The sequence below is a fragment of the Protomyctophum bolini genome, assembly GCF_963924005.1.
Source record: "Protomyctophum bolini genome assembly, chromosome: 3".
Classification (NCBI taxonomy): domain Eukaryota; kingdom Metazoa; phylum Chordata; class Actinopteri; order Myctophiformes; family Myctophidae; genus Protomyctophum; species Protomyctophum bolini.
In genome coordinates, this window is record NC_137864.1 from 30,491,123 (window position 1) to 30,505,171 (window position 14,049).

General features: G+C 42.2%; 1 protein-coding gene across 1 annotated transcript in view; it reads right to left on the reverse strand.

Moving 5' to 3' along the window:
* Positions 1-6,971: 6,971 nt before the first annotated feature.
* armh3 (armadillo like helical domain containing 3) overlaps positions 6,972-14,049 on the reverse strand; it is a 48,034-nt gene continuing 40,956 nt past the window's right edge. Inside the window, exons 26-27 of the mRNA XM_080759578.1 lie at positions 9,902-10,018; positions 6,972-9,134 (exon numbers count right to left, since the gene is read on the reverse strand). Of these exons, the coding sequence (XP_080615704.1) occupies positions 9,042-9,134; positions 9,902-10,018 (210 nt within the window). The 3' untranslated portion in view covers positions 6,972-9,041. The remainder of the gene's footprint in view (positions 9,135-9,901; positions 10,019-14,049) is intronic.

Consider the following 14,049-nt stretch of genomic DNA (forward strand, 5'->3'; position numbering starts at 1 on the left):
GCAACAATACACATTATTATTTCATACACTCAACTGTATCATGGCTGTGCCATGCTGGGAGGGGGAAATTACATCCTTGTGCCAAACAAAGCAAAATAAAGCTTGTTGTGGATAACGCGTCCGGTCGTTCTGGTGATAATGAGGTAAAACTGGCTGATAGACAGACAGACAGGCGAGGGATTATGATGTCACAAAGCGAAGGGTGATGAGCGCACAATAATATATCTCTCAGCAGCTGGAGGAAGAGTGGGAGGAAGGAAGGGAAAGCCAAGGAGGCGACGGAGGAAGCAGAGAAGGGCGATGAAAGACACACACAGATGATGTGGGGGGGATAAAAAGATTTTCAAAGAGAGGGATTGGCAAAAAATAGAGTAGATATGGTAGAGCCTGTGGAGAGACAACAACATAAGCGCAGTCGAATCCTCTTTGTTTGGGTCCATATATTAAAAATTAGGACTTTACTGTACAGAACTGCAGACAAAGAATAATAGATGGAAGGACTCAAGAGATATAGTATCTCTAGAGCAGTCCAGGGCATTAGCATGCCCATGTCTGTGCTGATGGTGATCCCTGATTCCCTGGGTTTTACTATCACTTAAGGCTAGGAGGAGGGAATGACTGATAACCAAGAATCAGCCTGATTAATACCTGCTGTCTGGAAGACAGATAAATATACAGTTCACACCCATCTCTACACACACACACACACACACACACACACACACACACACACACACACACACACACACACACACACACACACACACACACACACACACACACACACACTCACTCTGGAAGTCAGTCACAAGACTCATAAATTCACAACCAATCTGAATTAATCTGAATATGAAACATCTGATTGATATCTTGATCGTGTGGCCACAGATATAATGTATACCAATTTGTGTGAGTTTTGAACAAAATCTATACAGGTAGGAGTGTAGCAAAAAGTGTTTTGAAGAAAATGCAAAGTGGTGTAAAATCTAGTCAGGTGGGAATGGGCGTGGCCTATGTGGGGAGTTGCATCATCACACGCACGCACACACACACACACACACACACACACACACACACACACACACACACACACACACACACACACACACACACACGAGAGAGACAAAGTACGTCTTCCTTCCAGATTCATATTTGATGAGGAGGCTGATATACTTAAATGAAACATTATAAATACACAATGAGTGCTTGTCCCTGTAAAACTCTTGTACTTGGCTGTGTCAGCGCACACGCAAGCAGCACGCACGCACGCACGCACGCACACACACACACACACACACACACACACACACACACACACACACACACACACACACACACACACACACACACACACACACACACATTATATCTGGCAGTTAATGTACAAGCCAATATAATTTCAGTCAAATCAGTGGATTCTTAAATAGACTAGTCATAAGGGGATGGCAGAAGACCTCCGATGTCTGTCATCAGCGATCACTGAGTGTTGAGTATGATAGTCCTCCTGGGGGGGAATTCTGAAACCACAAGCACATTATGCCTGTAAAAGCATATCCATTTACACTACAGTCTCTGTTCTCGCCTGATTTCCATGACTTCCTGAATGGTGTGTGCGTGTGTGCGTGCGTGTGTGAGCGTGCATGTGTGTCAGAGGATATATACATCATTAGGAGGAGGCTTGAGGAGATAATGGTTATTTACTTTTGCAAGAGAATGAGGAGCAAGGGAGGGGTGGGAGGAAGAGGAAAGACAGAATATTGACAGAGAGAGGGTGACAATATGAAAGAAAAATAATGTATTTTCTGTTAAATGTTTCCTCCAGGAGACAAAAAACACGGTCAACAATGCAAGTTGACAACCATAACTGTGCAGCAACGTATATTTGCTATTGTTTCTAGGCATCCCTGGATTCCTTCCCCTCCCCCTCAACATATTCTGCAAATTCATCCGTTCTCTCTACTAATACATCTGACCCCATCACTGACCCTCTCTTCTCCAAATGGTAGAAGAGAGGGCAAAGACGGACACAGGAGTGCCAATTCGGAGGCTTCAAGCCAGCACGGCTGTTTCCATCAGCTTCCTGGTTATCTGCAATTCCCAGAGCTGAAGTGAACTCGTATCAGGGAAGCTGAAAGTGGGTGGCCCAAAACTGGCCAATCAGATGACCTCTCCCACCTTTGTTCACTGCTGTCTTCTCCCTTTGGCGCTAACATTCAGTCCTTCTAACCTAAGGAAGCTATTTTCCCTCCTTAAAGACAGAGTGCCGTGATTTTTGTACTTTTTCTGTTTTGTGTTTGTCTACATTACTCTAATAGACTTCCAGGTGTGGTTAGAATATAGAAATATGTCTTGCCTGTGTAGTTTTGGTTTAGTGAACTTTAGTCTCCCTAGTAGATACTAGATAGGGCCTTTCGGCTTCAGTTCAGGTGGATCACCACTCACCTGAAAACCAGGCATACTTAATTAACTGGTGGGTGTGGCCACTGGCCACATAAAAACATAATTTTAACACTTTCTGTAAAAATAATTGAGAAAGAAAATTCTACTAGTTAGGCTTGTATAATCATAGTATGATGCGTATTACACCTCCTCGGTAACCCTTCATTTTACGGTACGGTAATTACCGTACCGTAAAATGAAGGGTTACCGCATCCTCCTGCATAGTATAATCATAGTACCTGATGATCTTTTTTTTTCTTTTTTAATATTTTTATGCCACGATTTTGTAACCCATTTTTCACCCCTGTGTCAATTATCTAATGTGATCCTGGGCACTACACACCCTCCGCCAACCTGGGGAGAGCAACATACTTGAACTCATGCTTCCTTCATGCATGAGTGTCCAAGTTGCCCCTTTACACCTGACAGGGGGAGTTTCCCTGGTTGGACGTAGCGCGTGGAAGGAACACGTTATTCCAACCAGTTCCTTTCCCTTCCATCAGGCGCCCCGGCTGGCCAGGGAGAGGCAGTTTAGAGACAAGGATTACTGCATGTATTTTGTGAGGGTACCTACCCTAGGGGACACGGGGAGAACATGCAAACTCCACACAGAAAGGCCCTTTCGCCAACCCCACCTCGGATATGGGCACTCATGACGCGGAGGAGAGAACACGCTGCCAGCACCCACAGCGTACAGGGGGAATCGAGCAGGACCTTCTAGCTGTGAGGTGACAGCACTCCTGACTGGGCCACCATGCCCCCTCGGCATTCCATCTTTAACCTCCCTCCACAGTTCACCCATCCCACTCTGCTGAAGCTTTCATCACCTACTTTGATGAGATGGTTGATACATCAGAAGTTCAGCAAAGAGGCCCTCCAAACTGGCCAGGCTGCCTCCCACTCCTCAGTCCTCGTCCTTCTTGGTCAAAAGACACTCAACCAAGGTCGTAGTGAGGGTTTGGAGGTTGGTGTGCTGTGCGTGTCTGAGGATGAGGGAGAGGGTGTTAGGGCAGCATTCAAATTATAATCCTATTTTGATTGTAGTTTATTTATTGCATTCCTGAACTATTTCAAGAATATGAGAAGCGGCTTGAAGAACACAAAAGCTTTTCAATGCAATAGCTATCAAAGCCACACACAGTCTATAGCCTATTGTAATCAAATGCACTGTTCAGGATTGGATTATTTACCGGTAATCTAAGGATTCTGGTGTCCCACTGGACATAGAGCCTCCATTACTAAGCTGCGTATAAATAATAAAAATCACAAGATGACGTAAATTTCCCAATTCATTGCATTTTTAAAACAAACATTAGACCTGTATATATAGGGGCTAGCACCCCTCAATAATATATCTGACCTGTCTATGCAATAGATCACATCAATTTCACCCCCCTCCCATAATGACACACACACACACACACACACACACACACACACACACACACACACACACACACACACACACACACACACACACACACACACACACACACACAGAATGCTGCAGCATGGTTGCCTGGTCTTGAACCTCCCTACATGTTCAGGTCTCCACTTTCCACCTTCTACTCGCCCTTCATTGGCTTCCGTTTGCTGCCCACTTCAGGACATGATCCCTACAGTACATGTCACAGTCACAGAGTGTCTGTGCCTCCCTTACCTATGACACCCTGGCTATCACTCCTTACCTACGACACCCTGGCTATCACTCCAAGCATCAACTCTACTCCCAACTGTGGCATGACCTAATGAAGATAATAAAATCACACTCGTGTTTGAAGTGAGGGGCTCCTGTTAATGTTTGTTTAACTGTTGTAAACAAACATTAAAAGTCCATAGTCTTGGCTGCCACTCTGTTTGTAAAAGTGCTCTAAACTAATATTAAAGGTTCATAGACTTGGCTGCCATATGACGTAATTTCAAAAGCCAGACGTTGGGGTGGGGATAGTACCCCTCAATAATAAGAATTAAGAACGTATGCTCCTTCAACTCATGCTCTTCAAACATTCATATTTCATAAGTAGACAAATACAGAATGTCCTGGGGCATGAAGAGGACTTATTCTGCATGTTCAAACAACTGAGAAATCCTTTTGAGAAATTATTACTCACTCCAGTCTGTAAATGGAGTCTACTGTAAGACAAACACCTCAGACTGCCTCCGGTACCGTCACATATCTCAAGCTTTTTATAATTAATTTGACTGTGTGTGTGTGTGTGTGTGTGTGTGTGTGTGTGTAAATTGTCAAGAGTGTTGCTGTGTGGGTTGCGATGACAAAAAGTACGAACTCAGACTCTAAATTTAAACTCATCTTTCAGACAGAGAAGAGAGGCTCATCTGACAGATAAGACGTCATCCTCCCAGAGGGGTTAAAACCCCCCACAAATCTCCATCAGTACAACTCAGCGCTGTCAGAGGCTTGTTTTGATCTCTTTCCATTGATCCTTTTTGTGTACTTGCTACCATATGAAGCTGTGCTGTCGGGAGATGCAGGTATCTCAATAGGGACATGGGCACACTGATGATTCAGCACCATGGACAGAGGTGTCATGATGGGTTTCTGCACAGCTACAGTAGGGGGCAGAACACAGCACTCTTTAGCTAATCTGGAATTTACCCTTCTAACTTTGAGACAGACCTGTACTTGAGGTCACGGCATGATAATGCTCTGCAGCTCTAGCTGATTCTAATCACACGCAGCTGCTTAATGCATTTTGTCCTCTCCGTCTACATTCTCTGGTTGTCCTGTCCTAAGTTATCTGCACTATAAATTCCTGGCACTGCTCTGTCCCACCTAAATTACATTGTTTTTGTCAAAGTTGCCCCTTGAATGTACATACACCCAGTAAAGTTTGTAAGAAACTCATGGCTATAACGCAATTCTGCTATAACTTGCCCAGTTACTGTATGCCGCATGCTCAGCTGCCAGAGTAACATTGTTCATATTGTCTTAAACAGTAGACCAGACCTCTGTATGAACAGTTGCAATGAATGGGTTTCTGGTGGTGGACTGGATGCCACTGTGTGTACTCAGCTTTCATGGTATCTTGATGCTGGTGAGAGGAGTGGTTGTGCCTGGTGTGATCATTGTTTACGTCAGACACTGCCCATTGCATCACCTGCAGCCTAGGCCTCACACTGCCCATTGCATCACCTGCAGCCTAGGCCTCACACTGCCCATTGCATCACCTGCAGCCTAGGCCTCACACTGCCCATTGCATCACCTGCAGCCTAGGCCTCACACTGCCCATTGCATCACCTGCAGCCTAGGCCTCACACTGCCCATTGCATCACCTGCAGCCTAGGCCTCACACTGCCCATTGCATCACCTGCAGCCTAGGCCTCACACTGCCCATTGCATCACCTGCAGCCTAGGCCTCAGTCTCACATTCCAAACAGACAGAACGTGTGTTCTGCCTCCGTTTCCAATGTGTGACTGAGGCCTTAGTTGCTCCTCAGCTCAGCAAAACCCTGCAGACTCATTTCCTCTGCAAGGGCAGGAGTGTTAGCAACATTTGTAAAACAGTAGTGGGCAACTTTGATGATTCAGAGGGCCACTATATTTCCACATTGACCCCAGAGCCAGGGCCACATTGCAGAAACCCTCTGTATTATAACCTTTTTTTTTTTTTTTTTACTTTAAATTTTTATCCCACGATTTTGTAACCCAGTTTTCTTTTCACCCAGTGCCAATTATCTAATGTAATCCTGGGCGCTACACTTCCTATGCCAACCTGGGGGGGCAGCGGACTGACCTCATGCCTCCTTCTATGCATGAGGAGTCCAAGCTGCTTCTTTTCACCTGACAGAGGGGAATTTCCCCGGCCGGACGTAGCGCGTGGAAGGGACACGTTATTCCGACCAGTTCCTTTCCCCTCCATCAGGCGCCCCGCCTGGCCAGGGGGAGGTAGTTTTAGAGACCAGGATTACGGCATGTTTTTGTGAGGGTATCTACCCTAGGGGACACGGGGAGAACATGCAAACTCCACACAGAAAGGCCCTATCGCCAACCCCCGCCTCGGGTATGGGCACTGATGACGCCGCCAATATTATAACCTTTTTTTGTAATTAACTTCGTCATTCTGTCACACAAAAGTAGCCTAAATAGCCGAACCACAAGCTCAAATCGAGAATTTTTTGGCTAATTTGGAAGTGGAATTCTTTCTTTCAATTATTTTATTTTGGAAGTGGAATTCTGAAAAGTAACTTTAATTTCAAATGCATTTAGTTTACTTATGTTAATACTATAGTCATTAATTTACTAATATAGACTAAGTACAGTCAATAAACGAGTTATGTTTGCATGGTTGGAACTGTAACAGCTGAAATCAATAATCTATCAGTATTCTGATATTAACCTGTGGGCCACATTAAGTGAAGGTGGGGTCACCAGTTGCCCATGTATGCTGTACATGTAGTCCAACGTTCAAGCGGCTATGATAAACAGATGATTTCAATGTGCGTTTATTAAACACATTCTGGTTTTGAGAGAGAATCTAATTGGGCTTTCTTGTGTGAAGCACACTATACGCTTCAGTAGTAGGAAACAACAACCTTTATTTAAAAAAACAAACACATAAATAATAAAAACCTAGCTACATACCGGTAGAGTAGTTAAGAGAACAGAGGGGGGAAAGCAATAACAGCCCTACACTTAAACAGAAATAATTGCATAATTCATAGTCAACTTCCAGTCAAAAAATCAAAAATCAAATAAAAACTGGGTGACCAACAGCAAGGCAAGGTCTAGGAGTGTTTACATGCCTCCATGATCAGTATTATGTTGTATTTTGTTTTTGACCTGACCTCTATTCATTCAAAGAGTTACTGAGAAGAGAACGTTCAGTTACATACATTCACCCTTCACAGCTGTCCAGCACAACCAGTGTTGTGTCTGGCCCGAGCAGCAACATTACACTCCTATAGACCACTGGTTCCCAAACACTGGGTCGGGACCCATTTGTGGGCCTTTATTTTATTTATTTCCTACATTTGTTTTTAATTATTTCAAAACATTTTCAAAAATCTATCATGAATTAAAAACTTTTTTTCCCAGTAATTTCATGAAGATAATAAATGAAAAAAGAAAAATCTAAGAAGGCCCATGAATTAGAAATCAAATGTTTTAGTGAAACTAGCCGATCTACAGGCTCACAACGCAGACACAGTGTGCCCCTGCACACTATTTGGGAACAACTGCTCTAGGCTACGGCTGCATCCGATGTGCTTCCAGTGAAAATGTATGTAACTGACCAGAGACGTCACTCTTCTCTCTCCAGTCTAGAGACAAGCCAGTTATGATCGCTCACATTCAATCAAAATGGAGAAACAGTCGTCCATCAGCCTGCCCTTTTAACCCAAGCAATCACTTAAACACATCATCAAAATATTACTATAATGGGGAAAATAATGACTTGTGTAATGTACATCAGTGGGTTATTAAAAGGGCTTTAAAGGCCATGCAACAATAAGCATAAACACTAGGTAACATTTTACACTGGTCTCATTCTAGTTCATCAACCTTTGTATTTGACTTGTGTAAACTATAACTAGTACTTTGTTAATATTTAAGAAAACTCTTACCCATTAGTTTTGTGCCCCACACTATGTAGAATCATTTTTCCACATTGATTTGTTTTAAATAAGGATTGATTTCACATCAACAAGAAAATAGAGCCATAAATGCGTCTTAATTACTATACCAACACAGATGAGAGCTGAAATTAACAGCATAGAATACATTAACATATTGGTTGATACACCGGAATCAGGCCAGTTTAAAGTGTTGTAGAAAGGTTTGTTAACTTCACACTATTTCAGATCATCCAATAGCCATCATACTTCAACCAACAAACATAAAATACAAAAACACTGGTGGATTTATTGTCAGAACATGAAGAGAACAGAAGTTATCAGTCCGGCCACATTCTCACACTGCCAAATATGGGAACCTCTTCGATTTGAATTGAATTTACAACTGTACATTTGAGAATGGGTGCTTGGATGCATTTGAGAATGGGTGCATGGAAGGATGTCCTCTGTAGGCACTGTCAATTCTGTCAATTCAATCAAACACCTTCAATGGAGGGTGCCTAATGATGACCCCAGACTCATACAACTACACTTAGAACATGGGCATTTAGCCAACACCTTCATCCAGAGTGACGCAGAGTGTATTTTTAATTAGGTTAACTGACAGCACACAACAGTGTTGGATATAAGCTGTGATCGCTTGGGTACGGGGACCACTCGTACCACGAGGGCAACCACAGCCATCTCCCCCATTTCACTTCTACCAGGTAGCCATGCTAGGTTCATACTTTACATGGGTCCACTTTGGTTTACAGTACAAAGGACTGTTACACAGGATCCTATGTACTGGTGAATACTGTCATAAGATGTCAGATTCACCATACTGAAATGGCCCAATCTGAGGTTTTGTGATTGCAGTGTTTTGTGAGGCTTATCAATACCAGTGGCAGAGTGGAACTCTGAGGATCTGAGTGGGACTGACACTGTGTGTATGACAGCAATATGGGTTACCTTCTTTACTGATTCCATAGTAACCCAGCTGTGCGAGTGTGAGTGTGTGCGTGTGCATTTCAAGAGATGGTGGAGAACTCTTTGAGAAGTACATCCTGGCTCAGCGTGTTGGGAGAAACATTTTTTCTCACATTCAGACTGATGGAGCGTACCTGGATATACACAGAGAGAGAGAGAGAGAGTGGAAATAGACAGAATAGAGAAGGCGGAGAAAGATGTCAGTTAAATGAACTCCAATTATAACATTTAAGATGCACACACTATATCCCTGGCTATAAGCTAAGTTAACCTGCGGCTCTCTGAATCCACGGACATTTTAAAAAGAAACCTTATAAGACATACCTTTTTAACATTGCGTTTAATTAGCTCATATCATTATCCTTGTTTATGTTTATCTATAATGTTTTTCCTAAATGTTTTCTTTGTTTTTCTTCTTTGTTTTCCATCTCCTTTAATGTTTTTATATTTGTAAATTGTGAAGCACATTGAGTTGCACTTGCTGTATGAAATGTGCTATACAAATAAAAGTTTTGATTGATTGATTGATAAGCAAACCAAAAGAGTCTTCCTCCATGCACTCTTCTCTAGGTCTGTCACGGTTACAGATTGTAGTTGACGATTAATTGTCATACCATATTTATTGCAGTAAACGTTTAAATTGTGTTTTTTTTTCATTGAACCTTGGAACATATGAATAGTACAAATTACATTTCTGTAAATTACATATTTAATCATTTTTGAAAAAGAAAAAAAATATCTTGTGGATCTGCTATTTCTGCTTTTTTCAATATTTGACAAGGTGTGCATTTTTCAACATGGAAACGATGACGATCATGACAAAATAATTGTGATTATCTCAGATAATTGCGATTAGACGATTGTGTAATAATTGTGACAGGCCTACTGCTCTCTCTCTCACCAGCTCCTTGAAGAAGGCAGACTCTTTGGGCTGCTCAGAGTAGCGCTCAAACTGGTCCAACCCATCCTGCAGCTTCAGGGTCAACGTGTCATAGTTGGACCGTACCACCTCCAAGACCTGGGGAAGGCAAACATTTACACTATTTATAGTGCTTTAATGAAAAACAGAAAAGGACACAAATTCTACCCGTCTGAAAAAGCACGAGAGTTTAAAAGTCTAAGATAGAGATAAAACATTGAATTACAAATGGATCAAAAGCAATCTCAACATTCTTAAAAAGGAAATACTAGAACCGACTACCAGTGTTGCATGCATACACAAATCTGTGAAAGTGTTTTCAGACATGACTGAAGAGATGATACTAAACATGCAAGCCATTGCTTCTTAATCCATAATGCAATAGAAGTGGTTCTTCCTTTGGAAATGCACTCCTCCAATATTCATCCCCAGTCAAATATTAACACACGTTAAATACTTAACTAACATGTCTATTCATGAACCATCTCATCTTAACATTGTCCTGTGAAGAAAGGCACCTGGCCCAGACTGAATCATACATGTGTTCGTAGACTGATGGATTCTTCAGTGATTTGTGACGATACACGCAACAGCTGCAAAGACACAGCAAGACTTGCCTAATGATCGCTAGGATCCTTCACTTTGTCTGTTTGAATACAAAACAACAAAGAGAGGCTGTGTGTGTGCGCGTGCGTGCGAGTGAACTAGAATTCAACATAAGGTTAGTGTCAAAGGAGTGAGGCTGTGTACTGTATTCAACAATAATTTACCTTTAAGGGTCTATTTGAAGTGCACTCTCTAAGACGGGGTAAAGAAATACTCAACAATTATGGCACCACGTGGTCGCTAAAATCGCCTCACATCCACTTCCATGTCAGAGATTTCTTTCTCTTCATATTACTCTCTGGATTTTCAATGCGCTCCAACTACTGAACAAAAGGACTGTTACACAGGATTCTCTGTACCAAGTGTAACAAGCTGACAAGCTGACAACAAGTAACATTTGTTTTTCGTGATCGCGCAGAGAATCATTATACATGGTCCGGGTGAATATTCTGTGACTACTTAAAAGGTAAGCAAATAAAAAAAGAAAGCAATGAGTTAATGATCTTGAGAACTTGAATTAATGTAATGCACTTTTTGTGCATCACACATCATATGACAATACAAAACTGTGCAACCCTATTTATTAGTATTTATTAGTGTATGCAGTGTACATAGTGTGCAGGGTCAGAAGTGCAGCAGGCAGAGAGGAAAAGCAGAGGTAATTATGCAATGATTCTCCTGACAGTTCTCCATTCATCAATGAAAGAGTCCCTAAGCAGACCTGTAGAGCTCATACACCCTACAAGGCATGGCATGAGAGCAGACAAACACTTTGTCATGCTTCCCTGAGAAGGACTATAGTATAAACACATGCATTGCATACAGGTGCACCAATATTGACTTATATTTGCTATACACTCTCATAGTTTGTTTGGCCTAAAGGGTCTAAAACCCTAAGCTTCTTTTGTAGTTTGTTTGTACTGGTTAAAACCGCAAAGAATTAACTGCAAGTCTGTGTGTTTCTGAACCAATCAGAGTGTCGCATCCCTATTCAGGCCATGTGACGTAGCTCTGCTATATACGCAACACATGGAATTTGCGTGCCGATTAAGTTTTTTAGCGTGCTGATTAAGTTTAAATGAGTAATACACTGTCAAACTGTAAAAACTGAGTGGTTCTGTAATCAAAATCAGCTGTGTTTGGAGGAATGGGAATGAAACAGGTGAATGAAAAGATTCTTTCGGGCTGTATTTCGTCATCACACAGCACGTTTTTGTTCAAAGGAAGTAATTCATTACATTTTCTATTGACTTTTGATATAAACATACAAAAAAAATTGTCATCTATTGTTAGGTATGCCCATATGATGACCATGGATATGCTCTAGAAGTTTTTGAAAAACATATTTTTCTTTAAAGCTATGACTATACCATGAATATCAAGGCTGTAAAATACACACTCACATTACAGCCACATGTACACAAACACAGCACGGGACATCACATAATACAGTATGTGCATGAACCTACCAACCACTTCCTCAAAACCATCCATACTGTAACTCCACACGTGGACATTACACATACACTATCAGTTCATTTAGAACCACACAAACAGTATTTTAACAGAAACGCATGCACTTATTGGCTCCACCAAGTACCGGCAGCGTTGAACAACATCCAATGCTTAGTTTTCATCTTTACACAACAAACATAAAGCTGAACAGCAGCAGCCGCTGAGAAACGGGGGGGTGGGGGGGACAGTTGTCTTCCGTTTGCGCTCTGATAAATCTCCACCATGCTGTAAGTGCCGTTGTTTTTTATTTCAATCTCTGATGGTGCACTGATGAAATATTCATAGCTTTCTCACTCTCTCCCCCCTCCATTCTCATTCCCTGTCCCATAGTCTCTCTCATCCCTCACTCCTCCATGTGGAAATACAATGAGCCAGGGTGTAATGGTAAATATCCACTAATGTGTGTTTAAGTCGCTCACCCAGCGAGAAACAAGAGTGGAAAAGAGCGAGAAAAGAGGAAATCGAGAGATGCAAGAGAGGGGGGTGAGAAACAAACAAATCGACACACGGAATGAGAAAGTCAGAGAGACGGGCACGCAGCAATATCCTCAGTGTCAGTTTAACTCTGAGAGTGTGAAGATGGACCAAAATTCAATGTGTAGAAAAGTGACAAGAAGACGACAAGGAATAAAGCAGGAAGAGAGAGAGGGGATGGGGTGGATGGCACGCTGTGGAATGAATGTTGTCAAACGTAATATTGAAAAAAACACACACACACACACACACACACACACACACACACACACACACACACACACACACACCCTGGTGTAACTGGGACACTTTTCTGCATGGGAGGATAGACAGGATTGAATGGATCATATCTGTCTATGGAGGCATCTCAAAACACGCACGCACGTGTATTACATTTGTGTGGATGATTTGTGTGTCTATGCAGGAGCGCGTTTCTGTGCATGTGTGCCAGCTCATGTGTGTGTGTCTGGGTGCCATCAATCTTGTGGTGCTGCTGTAGAGAAGGAAGACACTGTGGGAGAGCTAGATCTCAAATGACAGAGGGAAGGAAACACAACGTTTCACAGCTCATTACAAAAAGAAGAAGGGGCTAAAAGCAGAGTAGAGAAAAACTAGTTGAATTAAATCGGTTTAGTGACGCATCATGTGAAAGGATTCTTGTCTTGGTTTAATATGAAGTTTTGTTTAATATATTTCATACAGTAAACATACTGTATGATGATATTTAAAGATTCAGATCATCATGTCATACTCATTTCCCTTATTTTACTGTCATTATAAGGCCATAATCTTAAGCATACAGGTTCATTGAATAATCAGCAAATAAAATATTATTAGATAAAAGAATCATTAGCTGCAGCCCTTGAATGGTCTGTATAGTGGACTGTTCTGTAAAGTTCTACTGCGCTCTCTCTCTCTCTAATACGGAACGCAGATTTTTTTATCAGCAATGGCCAGATCTTGCATGTCATCAAAACAAAGAATATCTTGCATATCCAGTCTTTCATCTGGTGATGAAAGTGAATGCTACAGATGAGGGGCTGAATATATTAAGAGTGTAGCACAATGAGAGTACAGACAGTTTTCTTATTGGGCCGGGACAGGAATAATAAATAAATAAATCACACCCGTGTGAACTGAGCGGTGCAACTCCCCTTTCTCCCCGCCCCCCTCCTCTCCTCTCTTGGCAGCGGTGGCCGAGTGGATTGCGGAGCGGTCTAGATACCGGAAGGTCGCCAGTTCGAATCAGCGGTCCGACACGTTAAAATTACCACCGTTGAAGTGCCCTTGGACAAGGCATTGAACCTCTACCATGAAATGCTCCATGTGGGCCTGGCTGTAAACAAGTATCTGATGCTTAGTCCAGTTACCCTTGGTAAAACTTGATTTACCAGAACGCATTTCTTCTTCTTCTTCTCTCTCTCTCATTATCAGGCAACAGGCAGCACTAATACAGGGGGGCAGTCAGAGAGATATTTTGTGAAGCCACTAAGGAAATAGGGACTTCCTGAAAGTTCATATAATGGCCTGTTGTG